General features: G+C 36.0%; 1 protein-coding gene across 1 annotated transcript in view; it reads left to right on the forward strand.

Annotated features, from left to right (window-relative positions):
- The first annotated feature begins 11,388 nt into the window (after positions 1-11,388).
- The window catches only part of LOC125229757 (5'-3' exonuclease PLD3-like), a 127,403-nt gene continuing 113,269 nt past the window's right edge, over positions 11,389-25,522 (forward strand). The window contains exon 1 of the mRNA XM_048134692.1: positions 11,389-11,652. Within this exon, the coding sequence (XP_047990649.1) occupies positions 11,389-11,652 (264 nt within the window). The remainder of the gene's footprint in view (positions 11,653-25,522) is intronic.

Below are 25,522 nucleotides of genomic sequence, written 5' to 3' on the forward strand. Positions count from 1 at the left end.
TACCCCCCCTACATGTAAAGTGGGGGCTGATATTTTTTTTCATTCCAACCCCAACGTGTGATATATTGTTGGATAGGTATTAAAAAATGAATAAGGGTTTACTAAGACTGTTTTTTGATAATATTAATATTTTCGTAAATAATCGCTCCTAAAAAAAAAAATGTGCGTCCCCCCCCCTCTAACTTTTGAACCATATGTTTAAAAAATATGAAAAAAATGACAAAAGTAGAACTTTACAAATACTTTCTAGGAAAATTGTTTTGAACTTGATAGGTTCAGTAGTTTTTGAGAAAAATACGGAACCCTACACTGAGCGTGGCCCGACACGCTCTTGGCCGGTTTTGGTGAATTAGTAGACCGATGCGAGACCGTCATATAGTCTACCGCAGGACTGACAAGAGAAGTTTGCGGAAATCGGCGCTGAAACACCTTGGCGTCGCTTCTGTTCTCTTATCAGCGAGTGCAGCAAACCATGTCTCATCACAAATTCTGCGACCCTCCACAACGCATTTGCGCTACTCCGTTCGTTGCTCTGCTTACCCTCTCCCAGTGTTGGTGGTCAATATGAAAGGCAATCATGTCCCTCTTTGCGCAGTTTTTAAAACTTTTAATAGTTAAAGGTTACATAAATAGCATACTGTCAGCGGTCAGTCGCAGAGATAAACGATTCCAAATATAGTTTTTTTATACAGGGGAAGGCAACTATTTTTGAGGCTGATTGGCACAAGCGAGCAGTAGAATAACCAATAAAATATTTTTAAAGTTAGTTGTGATAGTGCAGCAATATGTTAGCTTGTCTAATAAACTGCAAAATAAATATACATACATACATACATACAATCACGCCTGTGTCCCATGAAGGTGTAGGCAGAGCACATGAAACTACTCAGGTTTCAGTGCCACTCTTGGCAAATAAGGGGTTGAAAGAAAACGAAACTGTGACATTGCAGTGACAGGTTGCCAGCCTCTCGCCTACGCCACAATTTAACCCAAGGTTAAATTCTTAACCCGTGTATGAAAGTATATTATATTTATGTATTGTATATTTATATACCTATTTATGTATAATATTAGGTCTGTATATATATATTTAAATGTAGCATATATGGATATTGTTTGTATCTTAAATTCTTTTTCATTACACGCTAACTATACTAGGACCCTGCACCTACTTAATCTTTCGGTTTAGCCCATGGTTGACTGGTAGAGAATGCCATCTGGCATTAAGTCCGCCATTTGTACTTTTTTATATTGTGCAATAAAGTTTAAATAAATAAATAAATAAATAAATAAATAAGTATATAATGCTACCTCAAATTAGATTGCTCAAATTAGAGAAACCAGGCATAGGTATCATTCAATATTGTTATCATTTTAATTAAGAGGTGTTTTTGAGTTACTCTTAATGTTCACCCCATAATGATTTTTTGAAAAAAATCCCAACTCCAATGTACTTAAAATTGGTTGCGATGACAATCAATGACAACTGTTTAAGTCATTAAATAAAAAAAATATTTCAGTTTTAAATAAACGTTATCTAATTACATTTTTTATGTCCTATTCACCACCGTTAACCCTTACATGCATGACCGTGACAAAAAGGCGTGTTGGATATATACATCACTATGCATTTAAGGGTTAAGAGGTTCGCCCGTATTAGGTTTCCACCCTGTATACTTATAGTTGAACCCTATAAGCGAAACAACGTTAATAATAACGAACACCTTTTCCGAAAGTACAATTCTCAAGCGAATCCTGAATAATTAAAGTCGTTTTATAGACATTTCAACTGTTTGATCAACACCATTAGGGAATACCTAAAACTCACATCACGCACTACCAACTAATGCATGTACTAACAACTGGCCACTATAAACTTTGTTTTAAAAACTATACGTTCTACATTCCCTTGGGCTTTTAAGTACACAACATACGTAATTTCTTGTTGAATATTAAAGCGGGCAAGTGCGTGAAGGTCGTGCAATGGAGGGTTCCGTCGTACACGATATGAAAACCATAGATTGTAGAAATAGGAACCCGTATAGATAACGGGGTCTGTGATGTCATAATATCGTCAACACTTTCAATTAGGACAATTTAGTAGGAGGTAGGGCATAGCGAATGATATTCCGCTTTGTGTGGTAGGGCACAGCACAGCGGATATCGTCTCGCTCGAATCTAGAGCAGAGCCCAACTGGGGTAGTACCTCCACCTTACAGAAGACCGCAGCCAAATAGCACTAGACCCTACTCATAGTGTTGTGTTCCTGTCGGTGAGTAAGGCTGCCAGAGCTCAACGAGGGTGCGGTGTGCTGATGACGGGAGGACTTACGGAACTAACTTGTTCCGTTTATTGTCCTTTGAGTCGTCGGCAACCCGAACCCTCCTTGGAACTTGTACACTCCTTTTTGCTGTGTACTTAACACAGCAAAAGGGAATGTACAAGTTTCTAATGGGGTGGCAACGCGCATGTGGCACTGTTTGAGTTGCAGGCGTCCATAGGTTACGGTGACCGCTTTACATCAGGCGGGCCGTATACTTGTTTGCCACCGACGTAGTATAAAAAAAAAATTCCGACTACTTAGCGGCTAATTTCAATAACTGATCGAAATATTTCCCATGGTATACCTACACTATTAATTTATTTACCATATGTCACCAGTAGACACACTATTTTCATAATGTAATAATTATAAAATGTAGAAAAAAAAATCTATTAGGTACTTTAAGTTACCCTCTAAGTAGTAGAAATTGCAAAGGCAAAGAACGGTAGTTCGACTCTCGCCAGTTTTCCAGCCGGCGTATTATGCTTTCAATTTTATCACTTATCTGCTTGGATAAGACACCTGTCACTCTCACAATGACATACCTACTTGCTAGAACGTGACGGATGCTTTGTCCACGCGGATAAGTGATAAAATTGGAAGCATGACACGCCGGCTGTTGTCATTCTTTTCAGAGTTTTCGAGAATTGGGACACATTGTGGCTAGAAGTTTACATAAATATTCTCCCTTTCTGAAGGTTTTGCCACTTTGGTGAAAGAACCCTAAAAGTACTAAATGGATCTACTAAATATGATATTCGGCGTTGGTCACAGTCCAATGTCACGGCGTTACCACGAAATTCATCGACGACGATATATTATGTGTTTTGATAAACATCGAGATAGTATCTACCTAATAAAGCTGTTTATCATGAAATAAAACTATGGAAACGGATTAAATCGCGTATAATGAATTTAAAATTCATCCCGACGTTTCGAACACTTTACAGCGTTCGTGGTCAACGGGTGACTGAGGAAAAATTACAATGTGCATACCACCGGCTTGGGATCCAGTAGTACATCTGATAGTGGAACAAGCACGACGAAGGCTGTGAGGCATTTGTGTTGTAGGGTGTTGGACATTTGCAGTTTGTTCTTTGTCAATTTTGTGTAGATTAATTGGTTAATTATTTTTTAACATAGTAACGGTAAATTTTTTGAATATTGTATAACTAGCTTTATTACTAGTGTGTGAACCTGCCTTAGAAATCTATATTATTTGTGGTCATGGTTCGTTAATATTTCTTGTATGTGGGTAGCTTTTGCACATTGTAATTTTTCCTCAGTCACCCGTTGACCACGAACGCTGTAAAGAGTTCGAAACGTCGGGGTGAATTTTAAATTCATTATACGCGATTTAATCCGTTTCCATAGTTTTATTTCAAAAGCATGCTAAAAACGAAAGTAATTTTCTAGATATAACGCTTAAATACGGCACATATGTCTCTAATCCAATTGTTTAATGGTAGGGTAGAGAATGATTTTTGGCATTATGTCCGCTGTACGTCTTCAGTTGTGCAATACAATTTAAATAAATTAATTAATCGATGAAAACTTCCGAAATAAGAGGATCGCATCGGATAATGTGAAAACTCACTTACGCTCCAAAGTTACACACAATGTTAATTCCTACGCAAGGGTTTCAGTCTAAGATGATGTAATGGATCATGGGTACCAATTTAGCAGTCCTATCCACTAGGCCAGACCGGTCGTCAATCGCATTTAATTTAGACAATATTCCCGTGACGTCTAGTCTAGGTATGTGACGCATGCTAGATATCTCCGATCTAGTATCTAGACTCTAGGTACCTAAAATAGTGACGTACACAGAATCCCTCTGAAGCTTAAGTGTACTTTAGCGAGGACGAGGTTAATTGCAAGCAAACAAACTATTTTACTAGCTGTTATTTACTTTTGCCTGTCTGGGTGTACTGTCTGGTCTGTTTTATTGTGCACATTTAATAGGTAGTTATTTGTTATACAAAGGGGCAAAGTTGTATTTTAACGCCGAATGTGGAATTGAAAAACGAGTAAGTGAAAGGATTCTATAGTTGAACCGAGAGAATACCGGTTCGAGAATAGAATCCTTAACTTGCGAGTTTTTAACACACGAGAAGTACCTGAAATACTTTTGCATCCGAGTGTAACACAAAACATAAAACTATTCCCCTCACTATAAGTAACGAGGAAACTACAACGCAAAAAATGCGTTTATCACTGCTTCCAGTAGTTCCACAGGTGGTAAATCATCTTTATTACTAGATTCACCTACTTTTATCAATTTTAAAGCAGTTAATTTGACTTTATTCAAGGTCAAATTACTTTACCCACTAGTGGATAAAATGCATTTTTACCCGCTGGTATTAAAGGACAAAACACGTGTTTCCGAGCTAGTGAGGGCAAAAAAATAATTACAAGGAGCTCACAGAAGAAATAAAGCAACAACAGGCGGTATAGGCTACTTGCAATGCCTCTTTAGCCTCTTAGTCAAATCAGCTTCTTTTTAAGAACTGTCAAAACGAATTTTAACGACTTGCTAATATGGAATTAATATGAAATCGAGTTGAGTGACGTCACGGTCAACTCAGTTACTTTATATATTTCTACCTGACCTATTAAATAAAAATTGGATTTAAAAATGGTGCTGGTGTGCGGAGGCAAAAACCTTCCTCTGGGAGCTGGGGCGTCGTCTGCAGGAGAGGGGTCTCAACCCCCGCTCCGGGTCGTTCTTGGCGCAGAGGTTGTCCATCGCGGTTCAGCGTGGAAACGCGGCAAGTGTGATGGGCACTTTTGCGTCGGGAACGATGCGGGGTGGGTTGTTTGACTAATTTAGGTAGTTTGTTAAGGTTTTTTATTGTTAAGGTTTTTTTTTATTTATTAGTATTATGTTTTAAACCTAGTATTAAATAGTTAAGTATTATACGTGTAAACCTAAAATCTTACGTTCATGTCAATAAATAATTTGTTTAAAAATAACTGTCCATGTTTTTCTGATGCTTTATTTCGTGCATGGTATAAAATATTTTTCCCCTCACTAGCTCGGAAACACGTGTTTTGTCCTTTAATACCAGCGGGTAAAAACGCATTTTATCCACTAGTGGGTAAAGTAATTTGACCTTGAATAAAGTCAAATTAACTGCTTTAAAATTGATAAAAGTAGGTGTGAATCTAGTAATTAAGATGATTTACCACCTGTGAAACTACTGGAAGCAGTGATAAACGCATTTTTTCGCGTTGTAGTTTCCTCGCTATAGTGAGGGGAAAAGTTTTGTGTTACACTCGGGTGCAAATGTATTTTACTTCTCGTGTGTTAAAAAACTCGCAAGTTCAGGATTCTATTCTCGAACCACTCGCGTCGCTCGTGGTTCAACTATAGAATCCTTTCACTTGCTCGTTTTTCAATTCCACACTCGGCGTTAAAATACAACTTTGCCCCCTTGTATAACAAATAACTATTATTTTAAGTAGTACTGTCAAGTTTCCTATTGTTATTGTCAATATCTTTATGGTTGACATTTTAGGCTAAGTTGAAATCATGATAGAACAAATATACAGAACGAACAGAAATATCCCTAATATAAACTTGCGATGGAGGTCATGGAAGATTTTTAACTTATGCGAATAATCGTGAAAGTACTTATACTTTTGTAGAGATGAAGACCTAGTCCAGGTTTACCCTTGAATCGCCGACAGACACTTGTTCGAATATTATTTCAAAGACAACGTTTCAAATAATTTCATTTCATCGACAGTTCATATCATAGAACAATCGACACAAGTAAAATCAAACCGTAGACTTTTATTTCGTAGATAACTTACTCCGAGTATACTTTACATCGTGGTATTTCATTTCGTGTTTTTTCATTTCATTTTGTTTTACATTAAATACAATTCATTACGCATAATATTATTTCAATTATGATTCTTTCTAAAATTGTACAATTTGTAAACTGTTTGTTTGGTCACAGTTCTAACCTAACCCAAACCTACTCGGTAAGCTGGTCGTTTTTGTGTGTGGTCACAGTTCTAACCTAACCTAAACCTAATTTAAAAGCCATTGGTTGTAGTGTAGGTCGCAGTTCTAACCTAACCTAAACCTACTCTGTAAGCTGGTCGTTTTTGTGTGTGGTCACAGTTCTAACCTAACCTAAACCTAATTTAAAAGCCATTGGTTGTAGTGTAGGTCGCAGTTCTAACCTAACCTAAACCTACTCGGTAAGCCGTTTGTTTCTGTGTGATCACAGTTCTAACCTAACCTAAACCTACTCTGTAAGCCGGTCGTTTTTGTGTGTGGCCACAGATATAACCTAACCTAAACCTACTCTAGGATTTAAGCCAATGGTCATAGTTTAATTATGGACGTAAATATGTGATGTGCCACGATAAAATCGACAATTTGAAGTTTCCTAGAATAGAAACATCTATTAACGTGTAGTACGACAAATGAGAAAGTATTGTAATAATACGTCGAATAAATGAATTGCGATGTTTTGTAGTTCTGCTATTTGAAGTACTTTGAAACGAATCAGCGATGAAACAATATTCGTTGAATAGTATTTATAATAACTAAGAAAATTTCAAATAAATAGTACTTAGTTGAAACAAAATTACTCGAAACAATTTTACTCGAACTAAACTTTCGATGATTTGTTGTCGATGAAATGATATTCGATGAAAAGTTTGTCGGCGAAACAAGGGTACACCCCTAGTCCAATTCCTCGGTTAAAAATTATAGGTACTTAGAATAGTACCTAGTAGTAGTTTATGCAGAGTCACAGCGATACACAGTTGGAAATAAATTAAAATTAGACAAGATTTTGTTTTTAAAATTCCACATAGCTAGTCAAATTTACCTTTCAAAGTTTAGCTAGCAAATCGCCCTTTCAAATAAACTAAATTAGTTTCCAATTTTTTTTCCGCCAATATTACGTCAGCTCTCTTAATACCCGTCCCGTTTTCTCACATATTGGTTTGAAAGGGATGACTCTACGATGTTGCCACTTTTTAATTTCTACTCTTTTTGGTCTAACTGTACCTACTTACCTCCATATTACACCTACTTTCTCACGTGAAGGGCAATCCGCGGCAAGAGTAACATGAGTCACGATTTTATGGCATGTTCCATTTATTCACGGCGTAAGTTCAAGTGATAATCTGTCTCTAAGTATTACTTTGCCGATATATGCATAGATCCTTACATTTGCAAATGTAGTTCAAATAAACACTCAATGAAGTCGTGACTCACGTTACTTTAACATGGATTCACCCTGAAGCATAATTAATTTAGTGCAAGAGCGAGTTAGTATTGGATACACATGGATGGGTACCTACTTACTGTTGGAATAACAGTTTAAATGGCTACACAAAGGTTGCACTTACCCTCAGGGCTTTAAAAGTAATCTATAGCCATATCATAACTAACGTACTTACCTAATATTAAATCAACTACATTTGTGAAGTCACTCATGGAGATTAATTGAATTATAGTGGGTCTGTGAGACCTTGTCAGCCTTCAAAATTATAGTAGGGGAGACCGGGGCTAGTTGACTATAGGGGTAGGTTGAATAACTATTAAAAAATTGAGCCAAAAATCAAACTTGAGCCAACCAGTGATACGATATGAGGTACGAGAGGCTCACTGGTGACTGAGCGGGGGGAGGTGACGGACTTTCGTACCTCACTGATTGGCTCAAGTTTGGTTTTTGGCCCAATTTTTTAATAGTTAGTCAACCTACCCCTATAGTCAACTAGCCCCGGTCTCCCCTAACTAGTTGTACATACACTGACATGATTTACACTCATAATTTTTAGAACTATTTAAAACGTGACGGGATAGTAGCAAACTCAGGATGGATTTAAGCGCCATAGACCTTAATAGGTAGGTACACAATATGTCGTTAATTATTCACCAAAATAATATATTTCAAAAAATATTCTGTAAAATTTTACAAAAAGAGATTGAAAAGAAAATCCGAATATAAGAAAGCTCTTTTGCCAGTTAGTTTGCTAACGATAGTTTTAAAATGATAAACGGATGCAGATTAAGGCACTGGTTCCACCAGAAGCGATTAACCCTTAAATGCATGGTGATGTATATGTGCATCATATATTGGATGGCCTGTGGCTCAATATGTAGCTATCAAAAATCACACTTATAGCTTAATTATTAGTCAGTGTTTATTATTATTTAATAAATAATTAAATAAATTAAACAATATTATGATTTATTATTTAAGGATAGACATGAAATGGCGGAAAAGTGTGAAAAAACAGGATGATGGCGAGTTTTAGTATGTGATTCAGGCATATTTATTCGGAGTTAGTAATTAGTTTATGTTTAAACATTTTATCATGGGGGTTTCACAAATATTCGTACCCGTAAATATCAAATAATTGTACTTTTCTAATAGTAGTAAAACTTTACAAATAAAACTTACCAATAAATATATATAAATAAGTTAACTTCTAACACTGATTTAGTATTAAAATCAGTATTAAATATGTTTTTTATTATTTTCCCAGAGTCAGAAAACCGTTGTCCATCACATATATTAATATCTCGTTAAAAGAAAAATTCATGCATTTAAGGGTTAAGCGAAGGCCTATGAGCGATAGATATTTTAACGAAAGATAAACGCTCCCGTCTACTTAAATAAAAGAGTTCATCGCTCAGAGACGAACTATAAAATATTATCGCGTCTCTTTTATTTTCATATGAGCGACTGTCTTTTGTTCGCAAAGATTAAATTAACTACGTACTTATAATATGAGGGATATTTGTTCATATTCTATTGTACATACTAAACGATCTACCTACTCTACCCGCATAGGGAGTGGGAAGGGAACGTAGTGTGCCCTTGCGACCCTTGCGTACATTATATTAAATTATATTGCTTATTGTTAAGAGAATTACAAGATATTGGACAATTGTGATATAATACGAATAAGTTATCATTGCAAAATTTTATATCTTTACGCAGTTATCTTCTAAAGATAAAGTTTATTGCGTGGAACTATATCAAGCACTACTAGGCACTAAGCACTGTAGGTACTAATTAAGTAGGTAATAAATATTTCAGAAATTTTACAAACAAAATGAATTTAGTTTGCATTATATTATAATTATTTCATCTAGATTCTACGTGATACATCACTCCCACACTTCCACGACGAAAGAAAATACAAAGTTATCTCATTCATCACAAGAAATTGGTACGGAAAGTCGCAACAATAAGGACACATTGGTATTAGGTACAATAGGTACCTACTCCGTATCCGTAACTCTTCGGTAATCGAAATGATTGAATATCCTTTTTAGCCCATGATTTTAAAAGTCAGGATAAGGCAATTTATATACCTAATTTCGACCAAAACATTCTCGTTTGATGCGCCTTGGTGGAAAGCTAAAAAGCGATTAGTTGATGAGTTTACACGACGCGCGCGATCGGTCGCATAGACTGCAAGCTTAGCTCGCATTCGTTCTGACAACGTTTTTACTTTTAGTGCGCGTGAGGCATGTCCTTACGAAGTAAACATGTCTTTTTACCCTTGTTAGCGACAAGGGATTCCTCCTTTTAAGTGCCGCTTTGATAGCCCGAGGCGTTCGGTTCAAGTTCCCATCATTATCGTCTGTAGGTACATGTAGTGACATGTACAATCCATGAATCCATGTACCTACAGTCAGACTGCCATGTTTAAGTGAAATGTGTCCCGGTTTACAGTGCGACAGAAAATAGAAGATATCAAATGAAAACATTAAATTTCATTAAAAAAATGTTGCCAAGCATTTTACGTCAAAAATATGTCAGTTGCGTAGAAAGCGGCGCCCTCATTTATTTTTTATAATTATATGTATTATAGGTACTTATGTTTTGCATGTACTGTTTTAATAGAAAAGAGTTTTGTAACATATCATTGATTGGTTGGTAGGTAAAGTTGTCTATTGATATGGTTTTACCCAATGTTTTACCTATTAAAGGAGGATTGGAGGGGTTGGAAAAACAAATTGGTCAAAACCATGGGCTAGCTAACTAGCTAAGATGAGAAGTAAGTTTAATATACTAATAAAACTACTTAGGGTTCCATTATTCTTATATAAAAATACCATTTTTTTAATGAACAACTCCCTGCACTTCGAAGAACTACCTGCTACTTTCAAATGGTAGGTATCTTACCTTTTTCTGAAAGCTCTTTCTAACTTAAAATAACTTAAAGGATACAAGTTAAATATAAAAAGGTCTAGCCTTGAGCGTACCAAGCTTAAGCGACGCGTGTACAGAATCAATTGAAAATATTTATTCAATATATGTTTTAGAAAGCTTTTGTGATTTTAAAATGAACTGCATGTTTTAATTGAAATGGCTTTTACATTTAGTTAGATATTCATAAAGTAAATATAAGAGCGTAGTTTCATAAAGTAATTTTCTTTCTTGCATGTAACTGTAATTTTTAGTACTTATAAGAACGACAATATTATTACAGCTTCAATTCTCATTAAAAAAGCGTTATTTTTGTAATTTTAAATGATTTTTAGAATAAAAAAATAATAACTTAAAACTTAGTAATTCTATTCACTTATCACTCCAACAATGGAACCAAATGATGTTCAGTTAGATACCTAATAGGGTGCATTGGGGTAATTTCGATGCACAGAAATGCTCGGGTAATTGCGAAAGGGGAATTTTGATATGATGGATAAAATGGTGATTTTTATGCGACTAGCTTTCGAAATTAGACGACTTTCGAATTTACTCCAATGCACCCTATCTAATTATCTACCTCTATATATATATATATATTACCTACCTACTCACTTATAATAATCATAAACATGAAATATTTTATGGTGCTTTGTCAACTTCTACTGTAATTTGTTTAAATAGCTCACAGCAAAAGTCCAAAGTTGATAACCAATACCTATTTATCTTACAAAGCTCGAATTAGTCCAACAGCGTGCAGCAAAACTTTTTACCGCGCAAGTCCACCGCTTCTCACACGCGACTTGGCACATTGGTCGCGCCGCCCGCCGCGCTCACTCGTGCCGCGCGTAACCAGGCATGGTAACCATGCCTTCCTGGTGGGATTACCTTCACTTCAACCGGCAATACAACAACAAAAGAAACCTCGAAGAAGGACTGTTCCAAATCGCGTCCCAAACCTGCAACATCCTAGTCAAAGTGAACAACACAAACAATATAAATTTGACCAGGAACAACCGTAGCGACGAGTACGGTTGTGCCGGGCCCCCCGGGGGGAAAAGTTCCATGCAAGTCTGCATTCCCAAGTTCAGGAAGAACTCGTTGACGGCCGGCTGCAACCCTGGACTCTCGGTAAGTGTCAGCTGTTGCCCTTGTCAGGTGATGTGGAAATTATAGGTGACGATTATTTTTGACGTGAAATCGATAGGTTTATATGGAAGGTTGAATTAAAAAATAGCGGTTAATTGTTTCTTGTCGGTTTATAAAGATTTAAAAAAAGTATACCTTATCTATAAATGAAGAATATCTTAATTTGATAATTTTTTCTTAAAACAAATAAACAACAAAAGTTCGGGAAACTTCTTTGCTAACTTATTTTTGCAGTAGGATATGTGTAGGTATTTTAGCTACTAAATAGTTAAAGTATCATATTCTTATTATCTATTTTTAATTTTTTACAAGATATTTTAATGTATAAAATAAATATTTGATTTATATATTTGTAAGATAGAAGTCAACATATAGTAATTTCATAAATACGATAGAAATTAAACTTTAACGAATCTTATGCAACTTTAATAAGTTAATTACTTAATCCTGAGTTATTCAGCGCTGACCTTTGCGTTAATATAATGAATTCTTCGCCACGGCTGAATCATAAAAGCGTCTAGTTATATGTGCCTTAATTATTAATAGTCCCATAATTAATGAAACCCGCGCTAATATCATAGCTACTTTTACTTGTTGATTGTATTTAACACAGTATTTACAGTTTCAAGTTAATTTCCAATATTCAATTCAACTAGGGATGAAAATAATTAAATCTAAGACATTGTGCACAGAGGTGCCTTATTTTTTTATTTAACTTAATGCAAATAAATACCAAAAAGTTACAGAAAGGAACAGTTTGAGTCATGGCACATCTTCCAGGATGTTTTACAAATTGACACGTACAAAAGTTTTGTTTGCCGATAATTTTAATGAATAATTAGGTATAGAAGTTTCCTACTTTAGATTATTCAAGACAACAATAACATTTTTAAACATTTATGTCCATCCTGTATTTAAGCTTTACCAAATATCATAATTTCCTAACAAAATGTGAAAAAATCACTCAATAAAAAGCGAATGGCTGCATTAAAAATGTAATATCGAACGGCTATTATATCAGGACGCTTCACTCGCTCGCGACCGCTGGCCATGCATTACAAACAAAACGTACCGTCCTTCAGTTTAAAAGATGCACCCATAGCGTGCACTTTTCGCGACACGTCCACGTACACACACATAAATAAAAAAGTGCCATTAACTGGCAAAAAGTGAACAGTGACACACAAATAACAAGCTGATTCGATTTGAGGTAAGTTTGTAAACTTAGTTTCGCATTTTGTGGCGATGCGACCGTCCGATTATCGATTTTGAACTCAAAGACGGTCGAAGTCACCGTTGGTAACCTTGTTCCAATTATTTTATGCTGCTTTATGCGTTTCTGTTTTGGGGGTTTGGTCATTAATCATTGTGTGAATATTTGATGGCGATAAACGATCGCCGACGCATTTGATTATTATATAGCTATTGTCCTAATTTAGAAGTTGATGGTGCTTTGTTTTCCTATGACACAATTTAGCTCAAATTACTAGTACAAGGCCCTGAGCTTAGTGTAGTTGTAGAGGAAGCTATTGTTTTTTTCTTTAGGTTCTTTAGAAAACCTTTTCCAACTAGGCTTTAGTTTTTACAATAGGTACTTCATTATCTGCCTGCAATCTTCGTACTCAATACTTAGGTACATACATATTTTTTGCAATAACAAGAGCCGAGTAGTACATTTTGATTGTTATTTTTTTATCGAAATTTTGAAATCGAAGTTTATAAAACTATATAAACAGTTAATATACACACTGTAATTACTTAACATGGCCTTAGCACTGTTAAACACTTTAGGTACTATTGGCAGTCCTTGTAATAAATTTAACGACGAACCTAACGTATGAAATGTTCTTTTGCCTCCATTAAATAGCATAGTCTGTGGCATAGTGAACTTCGCTGGCATGGCCATTAGTTTGCCCTTGACAAGCACTTCATTTGACATGGATAGAAATTGAATGTAGATAAATGAATATTTTCCAATTCACAAAAAGTCAACGATAATGTCACCACTGAGTAACATACACATACTACGGAGAAAAAAAAAACTTCACCTTAATGCATTAAGAGGGTGCGCCCACGGGCGACTTTTCGCTGCGACATTTTTGTCTCTATGAAAACTATGAAAGTGCGACCACGTTGCGACGCAACTTTTCATTGGAACATACCCAAGAGCCAAAAGCTGTTACACTGACGTGCGACGAAAGAACACGTGAGACCCTCGTCACTATAATAAACGCGTCCTCTAAGCAGTGTTGCGCCTAATACAGAATGCACCATATTAGATATAGATAGCAGTAGCACGCCAAGATTAACAATCTATCACGCTTTGTGGCCAACGATACGCAACAGTAAGTCATGCACCATTACCACAGTATAATAAAGAGTACTATCGTACAGTATGACCATGCACTCTCGGTTACCTCGCAGTTACCGCCGCCTGTCAAAAACGCGACCAGTCGACCTGTTATATGATCATATCTCACCCACACAAGCATGGTACGCGTTCACCTACACGATCTTAGATTGTGTGGGTAGGAACGCGCCTCTTTCATATATTTGATCGCCATTGTGCCAGGTGTGCCAATACGGAAGGGAGCGTGAACGATTGTATGAGTCCGTGTCCGTAGGCAACAGTGTCTGCTTGCCACCAGGCCAAACCTTGTTTGCCACCGGCGTAATATTAAGGTAAAATACACTTTTAGTTAAGATTCACCAGTTCCGCTATCTTTATAAAATGAAGCCTTAATTACTGGTTCTACTTCCGGCGAGCTTTTTACAATATTCGCGTGTAAAAAGCTGTTGAGAATTTTCTGTAATGAAAAGCTTTTTCTCTATGAATCTCAGAAACTGTACAGTACCTAAACGATTCATTATTAAAAGGTGAGTGAGAGATGAACAGGTAAGTGAAAAATATGTTTTAAATATAATTAATTTTATAAATAGTTCTCAAGTATTCGATCTTTATATTTAATAACGAATCATAATTTAACACAAAATAACAATTTTACAATATATAACGTTCATAGGTAAGCAAAGAAAAATTGTTATTTTCCCACTTCAACTAGTATATAGACTCTCTTAATTCTTCGAAAGCGGATAGTAAAATTGGTTGATACCAAAATTGCATTTTATCCCTAAGAGTGCAAAGTAATTTCACACAAATTTTAACTTGATGTCGTAAGCTGGCTGGAAGAATTTACTTAAAAATGATGATTCTTAATCATAAATATTTGATAAATTAATGGAATTGATTTAGTTTTATTTGATGTGACTTTTGTTAAAAAAGGTATGTTTAGGTATTATATTTTCAGCTAAATAAATTAGGTCAATTGGATAGGTACCTAATAAAAATGTACTGTAATCTACATCCCTTCTGTAACTTCATTATCATTGCGAGTTTATCAAAATTAATATTGCCTTTATCTAATGACGTCCGATTTCAGGCTGGAGTGTGCCAAATAATTTATTAGTATTTTTTCTATATACCTATAGAAAAAATACAACATAATAGTTTAAACAGTAGTCTTCAAAGTGACCATTTATTCAGCAACATTTGAAAATTATGAAATTCATGCAAATTATATCTGTAACATCAAAGTTAGCAATATGTAATTGCGTCCAGAATAACATTTCAAGTGTACCTACACTTCAAAAATTTAAATTATATTCTAAGATAAAATAAAAATATAAACACGTATTAAAACATACTTATTATGTCGGTGGTCAGTTTAAAAAGGACGCTTATATTTTAATTCATTGCTCCTATTACAGGAAGCACCATCAGGCAATATAAAAGTTCCCATTCTTTGCAATAAAGACATGAAGCCTACATAATGCAAGATTAATCAGGACTTCCTAGACTTCGAAAGTAATCGTATTAGACCTATGTGGGCTTGGATTGAGGTCGGCTTAGGCATTACGCAATTGAACCTACGAGTAGGTACGGTAGTTACCTACTTAGAGGATAAATTTTGGTAAAACGAAAATACTTATTTGTTTTACAAGAGGGCAAAGTTGTTGTTTAACCGCGCGTGCCAAAATTGATACCCGAGCAAGCGAAAGATTCCAATAATATGTGGAATCTTGAGCGTTGCGAGGGTTTCAAAGCACGTAGGTTAAACAAAATTTGCCACCGAATGGAATACAAAATTTTTCACCACACCAACACTATGAAAATATCAACTGTAAAACATGAAACTAAATCATATCCATCAATTAATTCAAAATCATCATTTATACTTGAATTCCTACAGGCAGCTTTGAACATCAAGTTAAAATTTGTATGAAATTACTTTGCACTCTTGTGGGTAAAATGCAATTTTGTTATCTGTTTTCGAATAGCGAAGTAAGCCTTTACCAGTTGGTGTGGTGAAAAGTAAGTTATTGCAAAGTGGGCGTGTCAAAAAGTATCGTGTAAGGAAAAAGTACCTACTACTCATTTTGGTATGTTTATTTTAAGTAGGTAGTAAATAAAAAAGATCTTTAAAAAAATAAGTAAAAATAAGTATTAATTATTTATTTTCTTCTGGAAAGTGTTCTCTAATCTGTTCCCTACTCGCGAAAATAGGAATGGTATGACTATTACATCTATCTAACATCTAAATAAATTCATAATGAAGATCATGATTTGAACGATAAGAAATCATGACTCTTCCATTCCAAATATGGTGAATACATAATAGTTTTGACCGCAACGACAGCATAGGTCTAATTACGGTAGTACGGTACGGTTTAACTTGGTTTGCTTTTTGTATGACCGGATTCCCTCCACAGTCCGGTTCACCTCTACAGGTCGCAATTCTCAACCAATTCGCATGAAATTATTGTATAAGATTAATCAAATTTTTTTGTTGATTCAGTTTTTGGATTTTTTTATAATGCGGTAATTGCTCAAGAGCTTAAGTTCCAATAGCGGGTACGGTGCTTAAGACTACGGTGACTTGACCGTGAAGAACTAAGTATTTTTAATTTTCGCATTTTATAAGTACCTATGTCGGGACTCGGGAAGGTCTACAAGCCCCAGAGCTAGTTTAGATCTATTAGAAAACCCGCAAGTCAGAATGATAGAACGTATCGAGTGACACAACTAGGGCAAGCAGTGATCGATGTCCATAGTTTAGGCGCAGCTTTTAAACCGCAAAGTACAACTTAGTGCCCATCATCACCATTGTATATTGTTGGCTCGCTTTGAAACTATTAGCTAGTGATGGAGAGCTTCATTTTATATGGGTAGGTTCTTTCACTAAATTTCATGGACTCTTTCGATTTTAATACGAGGAAATTTTTCAAAAAGTTGTTTTTTTTTTGAGTTATACTTAGGTAGGTACAAACAATAAGGTTTTTCGGATAGAGTACGTACATTTTTGTATTTTCTAATATTTTTATGTGAAGATTAACCCCTTTATTCATAAACGTTGACTAAAGTTATCAAGCCCATAAAGTTCGTTTGTCCCTTTCCGACGTATTGGTGTGATAGAAAAGGACAAACGAACACTTAAAACTTTGCGCTGTTTTTTTTTTATTCAGAAAAACTCATAAAAAAAGGTTTTGCGTTATTCCATAACAAACATAATTATAGTATCCAGTACTGGAAATGTAGTAAGTAAACTTATATGTGCCTATATACATACTAAAATTAAACTATAGGCACTTAAATTTCCATTTAACTCCGACACTGTCCGCTCCAATCACAGAACACCCACCACCACATTGATCTGTGGCTCCAATGAAACTTAGCCAAGGTCGAAGGAATGCCTTTAGTCCAAATGGTGTCGATTATTGTGAAGCCTTGATCGTGACATTTAAACAATCAAGGTAATGGAGAAGTTATAAATGTAAGCACAAGTTCAACAATTAGAAATACCTTCAGTTTACTTGGATATCATTGCTGTGAAGATATCTACGACGACAACCGGTCTGGCTCAGTTGGTAGTGACACTGCCTGCTAAGCCGCGGTCCTGGGTTAGAATCCCGGTAAAGGCATTTATTTGTGTGATGAGCACAGATATTTGTTCCTGAGTCCTGGATGTTTTCTATGTATATAAGTATGTATATATCTAAGTATGTATATCGTCGCTTAGCACCCATAGTACAAGCTTTCCTTAGTTTGGGGCTAAGTTGATCTGTGTAAGGTGTCCCCAATATTTATTTTATCTTGTCCAACAAGTCTACAGTTATAATAAACTAGCTTTTGCCCGCGGCTTCGCACGCGTTAGAAAGAGACAAAAGGTAGCCTATGTCACTGTCCATCCCTTTAACTATCTCCACTTAAAAAATCACGTCAATTCGTCGCTCCGTTTGGCCGTGAAAGACGGACAAACAAACAGACACACACAATTTCCCATTTATAATATTAGAATGGATACATTTAAATTAAAGAGCACATCCAAGAAACTTTAATATAGACATACATACATACATATAACATACATATAATCACGCCTGTATCCCATAAAGGGGTAGGCAGAGCACATGAACTACTAAGTTTCAGTGCCACTCTTGGCAAAAAGGGGTTTAAAGAAATCCAAATTGTGACATTGCAGTGACAGGTTGCCAGCCTCTCGCCTACGCCACAATTTAACCCATATCCCACAGTCGACTTCTACGATACCCACGGGAAGAAAGGGGGTGGTAAAAGTCTTAACCCGTCTCCACACGGGACAACAATACATATAGACAGCTGTGTGCAAAACACAGAGAACCTCCTATAGAGTAGCAATCTTGTATATTTTGTTCGCGATACGAGTCACCAGTGTTTGGGGTGCGAGGAGCGGGCGGGGAATGTGTTAAGCGCGCTGTGATTGGCCGTTTCAAGGACGGCGGGCAGTCGCGCCAGATGAAAAGGGACAGAAGTATGACTGTCCCTCTACTGACGCGTAAGTGGCCAATGTAAGTTGACCTATGCCGGCTCTGAATAAATTATAAATATGATTTATTTGTGGAATGTAATGCCGTCTGTTTTTAAATTTGAGCTTCTTGTTACCTTTCCACACCATTTCACACTACAGGTTATCTTTAAGGCATCAAAATACCCTTTTCCAATTTTTTTGTGCGAAAAACACGCGCTGCTTTCGGGTCTGTTACTTGGTTGATACTGATCGGGCACGGCGAGCGCCCGCGCTTATATCAGTGCAAATACTAGGAAGGCTGGCGACCGCGAGTCGCCTTGTAATGGATGTCTATAGGGGTTGGTCTGTGATGCAAAATAATAGCAGTCAATAAGAAAATGAAAACTAATAAGGGAAAACCACAATTTAAAATCAATTAAATTGCAATTTCTTTTATTGTTTTACTTAAGTACTAGTAACATTGATTCTAAATTAGATTCAGACTTCATTTAAATGATATTGTAAGTAAAAAAAAGTGGTCATGAAAAACTGTATCTTTAAGTAAAGTTTAAATGTGTCGCTTAACTTCAAAAGTGGGTAAATCCATTCTGCTAAAAGGTTGATTATCTTTAAGATCATATTATATTTTTTATATAATCAACCTTATAGCAGAATGGATTGACCTACTTTTGAAATTAACTTAAAATCAATGTTGTACTTCAGTAAAACAAAAAAAAAATCTAAATTAATTGATTTTAAATTATTGTTTCCCTTAGTTTTCAACTGTATGTTCTGTGCTACCTACATATAGAAGCGTGGTGAAAAATTTTGTGCTCCACTCGGTTGTAAAATTTGTTTAACTTTCGTGCCTTGAAACCCTCGCCACGCTCAAGATTCTAACTCCTTGAATATTGGAATCTTTCGCTGGGTCTGGTATCAATATTGGCACGTGCGGTTAAACAACAACTTTGCCCTTTTGTAAAACAAATAACTAATTATTACTGTCAATAAACAACATACGCTTTTTGCAAACAATTTACTATAAGTACCGATATAGTCTGAAAAGTAAAAAATTGTGTTAATCGTTGATGTTCTGAAAATGGTGTACATAATTTTTAAGAAAAAAAACCGCCGCTTTTGGGGTTCTGGTGAAAGGTACTTCCGAATGTTGGATTATGGACTACTATAAGATGTTGACATGTAACACTGGTGTTATTAATAAATTATTGTATTGTATTGTATTGTATGTAGAAATGTGTATGTAGGGATTTTTTAAAACTGCTTTTAATGTAAATCTTTGATTATTTGATGGAAACACAAGTGAATATACGTATACCGTAAAGGTTTGAAGAGTTTCCTCAATTCCACTGCTCCAAATGTCACTGTTCTGAACGTAAACGCAAGCTGTTCTTATAAAAATACCAAAGTCATGCCAAAGTCACTATAAGTGTGCCGTTCAGATTTGAGGAGTTCCGTTCCCAATCTGTATGCATATACGTTCAATAAAAAAAATTCAAAATCGGGACAGTAACGACGGAGATATCGTGGAACAAACATACAAAAAAACATACAGACGAATTGAGAACCACCTTGCTTGAGGTTTGGGGCGGCGGTTAAAAAGATAAATAAATATCATTAGGGTTGTACCTTTTATAATATATTCCATGCTCTTATCTTTTAACGCCATAAAATTCTCGATACAAAGCGAATAGATGATATCATTTCCATTATTTAATTAGGAAAAAGGCAAATTTTACGAAAGCTCTTTTAAAAGCTTTTATGGAAAATATCAATGAGTGTCGTTTAAATATTCGGAGCACTTGCGCCTCCGCGTTTCGGGGAAAATTTAGTTTATCCGGGACTAAAGTTAATATTAAAAGACTCCTTGTTAAAGGATTGTTATAGATAGAACAAAATACTTAAGAGTATATCGTGAACTAAATTTACGATTTTGATACGTCTCTGTAATCGTGACAGTATCAACACGTCACATAATATTACTATCCGTATCAAGGGCCACTCCCGCTCCCCGCTGAAAGTGCCGCTCACCCCCTCTCGGTTACCTCACAGTTATCGCCTGTCAAAAACGCGAACAGTCGACCTGTCATATTTCACTCATACAAGCATAGTACGCGTTCACCTACACTAGCTTAGACTGTGTGCTAGTAGCTGGGGAGTTTATTGCAAAACCTTAAATTTTTTGACCAAAGCATGAAACTTGGCACAGTTGTTCCTTATATCAAAATAAGCCGATTAAGATCGGGAGCCTTCGGGAGCCTCCCCCCTGGGGCCCGGGAGGGGGGGTCAAAGTACCGCTTCACCCGGCTGGGTTTGAAAAATTCTAACTTATCCCGTTTAGTTAATAGGTCATGTTTGGTATCGTTTTCGAGTAAATCAATAACGTAGAATTCGTTTTTAGTACTAAAATTATAATTTAATGGTAAATAAAATAAAAAAAAATTGAAATTTTCATCCATGATTTACAAATTCAGGTCATCATAAATGACAAACTGTTTGCTTTTTCTATAAATTAAAAATATGACATGATAGCCTATTTAATATAGATTATAAAAAATATAACTTTTATCCACCTTTACTAACGTTAAGTTCCACAAAAAAAATACTTTAAGACGCGCGGCGTCGGGACGCCGCGAGCGTAATTTTAAAATGCCTTTATTTTAGAAACTCTATTAGACCCCGTTTAGCTATTAGGTCATGTTTGATATCGTTTTCGAGTAAATCAATAACGTAGAATTCATTTTTGGTACTAAAATTATAATTTAATGGTAAGTAAAATAAAATAAAAAAATTGAAATTTTCATCCATGATTTACAAATTCAAGTCATCATAAATGATAAACTGTTTGCTTTTTCTATAAATAAAAAATATGATATGAAAGCCGATTTAATATAGATTATAAAAAATATAACTTTTATCCACCTTCACAAACGTTAAGTTCCACAAAAAAATTACTTTAAGACGCGCGGCGTCGGGACGCCGCGAGCGTAATTTTAAAATACCTCTATTTTAAAAACTCTATTAGACCTGGTTTAGCTATTAGGTCATGTTTGATATAGTTTTCGAGTAAATTAATAACAAAGAATTTATTTTTGGTACTACAATTATAATTTAATGGTAAATAAATAAAAAAAAAATATTCATCTATGATTTGCAAACTCAAGTCAATAAAAATGTCAACTGTTTGCTTTTTCTTTAAATAAAAAATACGATGTAAAAGCCTATGCGTATGTCACCAAACACCCAGACAAGTTTGGTGGAAACTTCCTTCACGAACTGCTTGGTGTCTGATGACCATGGTCCAAATGTTTCAAATGCAATTGCCGCAAATATGTAGTTGTTTTTTAAAAATGCATATTTGCGCGTTTAAACTGGGCGTTTTGCAGCAGCAGTCCCTGGTTTCTGGGCCGAACGTTAGACATTGGACGGAGCCAAGGTATCCACACAGATCACGCCCCACGCCAAGGGTCGTCCCAGAAACCAAGGCAAAAGCGAGCAACCATCAGGCCGCTTTCCGTCTGCTGCTGACAAGCCGACAGGTTCGAGGGTTGTCGGTATGTTCGCTGTGCCGAGAGCCTTGCGGATTAAATCGTTAAGTGCAGCGTGTCACAAAATTCGGCCAGCACTAGACTGGCAGTGGAGTCCGTGGTGTCCTAATGCGTCGGCAGCAAGGGTGTGGTTGGCATGTCTTTAGCCCCAGTCTTAGACAAATGGCAGTATATGATGAAGTAAGGCAGCCTCGGAAGGAGGTATGTTCTCCAAGTGTCGATCTTTTCTAGTAAAGAGGTTCTTCCGGCACGCATTCACTGCTGCGTAGGGACCCTTGATCTGAAACAATATGTGCATTGTCATTTTATTTAAACAGATTCTGCAACTATCAAATTACAACATTTTGGTGGATCACCTTCACTATTACACACTTACCTATCATACAAAATAATTACAAACTTTAGTAGAATCTGATTAGCCTATCTATGATATTGCTCCATCTCGTAATAGTTTGAAGCCTTGGGTGGCCATGTTTCTCCCTTGTTGATCGTTTCAAGCTGCGTTTATCGTACCTATCCCATACTATGTCTAATCTAGAAACGTTTTCTTTTGGCTTTGAAGCTTAGCCAGGCCACCCAAGGTGTCAAACTATTACAAGATGGAGCAATATCAGAGGCAAATCAGATTCTACTAAAGTTTGTAATAATTTTGTATGATACGTAACGTAAGTGGGTAATATGAAGGTTACGTGATCCACCAAAAAGTTGTAATTTGATAGTTGTAGACTCTAAAATGATAATGCACATATTGTTTCAGACCAAGTCGTTGCGTAACGGTGAATGAGTGGTCGAAGTACCTACCTCTTTAGGTACCAGAAAAGATCGACAATTGGAGAACATACCTCCTTCAGAGGCTGCCTTGCATCAGCATAATTATACTGCGCATAGTGTACCAGGGGCCCATTTCTCGAAAGAGACTCTTGCAAAGAGACTTCCGCTTGTAACTTGTAACTTTCAGTTTTGAGAAATGGGACTCAGGGCGTTCTTGTTTGGAGTCAGGCGTTGGTGCCACACCAAAATTTGCCAAGTCCGTCTTCTTGGGGATGGAAGGAAGAAGGAGACGAATGGGTAGTGTGGTACCCATTCGTCTCCTTCTTACAAGATGTAAATGTAAATCAGGTTGCAAACACCGATGCAACTGCATAAAGAGGGTAGAGCCTTCTTTATGCAGTTCCATATGTACCCAGCTACGTCTCTGTGAAGGGAATGTATAGTATGAGTATGAGTATGAGTAATCTGTCAATTAGGACACCACAGACTAAACTATAAGTGCTAACTTTTCAGTGTTGGATACTCTATGGCAGTTCCGACTCAATTATAATAAGCTCATTATAATTGACTTTAGTTAACTATAATAATTTCAAAAATAGAACTTCATACAATTTTTATACTAATTTGCGATATCTGGCAAATTTTCCTGCATCTGAAACACATTTTTTTTATCTGTCGCGTTATCGGCCAATCAGAGACGTTTATTACAAACAATTGGTTGCTAGGTAATTCGATGTTGATACAACGGTGAACGACTCTATTGACATTAATTTTAACTTGCATGAATGGTGATATTTCCGTCCATTGATGATGAAGATGATGACTCGTAGAAAAAGTATTGTATACAATAGTGATATAATTAAGCTTTTCACTCTCGTACCGTACTACACATGGTACTCGACTGAAAAGTTTTGTATTATATCACGATTGTATAAAATACTATTATATAAATTTCTTACAGGACTCACTACAATGAATAAATAACAGGTACAGTCGGTCTTTAGATCGTGTGGTCCGACCCGAGTGTTGCCGTTGTCGACACCGGAGTCAATAATAATGAATCTTTTTCTATTTATGCATTAACACACCTCTGACACTGGCGTTCCCCGCACACAGTCTAAGCTCGCGTAGGTGAACGCGTACTATCCTTTGTGAATAGGCTTTAATATCATATTTTTATATTTATAGAAAAAGCAAACCGTTTGACATTTATGGTGACTTGAATTTGCAACTCACAGAAAATTATTTTTTTATTTTTATTTCATTTAACATTAAATGGTCATTTTAGTACCAAAACTAAATTCTACGTTATTTATTTACTCGAAAACGATACTAAACATGACCTAATAGCTAAACGGGTTCTAATAGAGTTTTTTAAAATAAAGGCATTTTAAAATTACGCTCGCGGCGTCCCGAGGCCGCGCGGCCTAAAGGTTTTTTTTATAAAACTTAACGTTAGTAAAGGTGGGTAAAAGTTATATTATTCATAATCTATATTAAATAGGCTTTCGTATCATATTTTTTATTTGTAGAAAAAGCAAACAGTTTGACATTTATGATGACTTGAATTTGTAAATCATAGATGAAAATTTCAAACTTTTCATTTTTAGGGTTCCGTAGCCAAAATGGCAAAAACGGAACCCTTATAGTTTCGTCATGTCCGTCTGTCCGTCTGTCCGTCTGTCCGTCTGTCCGTCTGTCACAGCCGATTTACTCGGAAACTATAAGTACTACAGTGATGAAATTTGATGGGAATATGTGTTGTATGAACCGCTACAAAATTATGACACTAAATAGTAAAAAAAAGAATTGGGGGTGGGGCCCCCATACATGTAACTGAGGGATGAAAATTTTTTTTTCGATGTACATACCCGTGTGGGGTATCAATGGAAAGGTCTTTTAAAATGATATAAAGTTTTCTAAAAAACATTTTTCTTAAAGTGAACGGTTTTTGAGATATCAGCTCTCAAAGTCGTAAAAAGTATGTCCCCCCCCCTCTATTTTTATAACTACGGGGTATAAAATTCTAAAAAAAATAGAGGTGATGCATGCTAATTAACTCTTTCAACGATTTTTGGTTTGATCAAAGTATCTCTTATAGTTTTTGAGATAGGTTGATTTAACTGTAATTTTGGTTTGCTGCTACGGAACCCTTTGTGCGCGAGCCCGACTCGCACTTGGCCGGTTTTTTTTATTTTATTTACCATTAAATTATAATTTTAGTACCAAAAATGAATTCTACGTTATTGATTTACTCGAAAACGATACCAAACATGACCTATGAACTAAACGGGGTATGTTAGAATTTTTCAAAGCAAGCCGGGTGAAGCGGTACTTTGACCCCCCCTCCCAAGCCCCAGGGGGGAGGCTCCCGAAGGTTCCCGATCTTAATCGGCTTATTTTGATATAAGGAACAACTGTGCCAAGTTTCATGCTTTGGTCAAGAAAAAAAAGGTTTGGCCTCTTTTTGTCGATAAACGTCCCCACTATAGGAACGCGCCTCTTTCATATATTTGATCGCCAGTGTCGGAGGTGTGACGGAGTCTAACCGCCGCGAGCACTCATGCCTGAAGAGTAAGGACGGGTGTCTTAAATGACGATAAATTAATATGAGTACAGTAGGGTGTTTCATATTTGTATCGGAAAAATAAAATTGTGATATTTTTTCTGACTTCGCTCGGCTTTCGGTTC

Source organism: Leguminivora glycinivorella, chromosome 9 (assembly GCF_023078275.1).
Source record: "Leguminivora glycinivorella isolate SPB_JAAS2020 chromosome 9, LegGlyc_1.1, whole genome shotgun sequence".
NCBI lineage: Eukaryota > Metazoa > Arthropoda > Insecta > Lepidoptera > Tortricidae > Leguminivora > Leguminivora glycinivorella.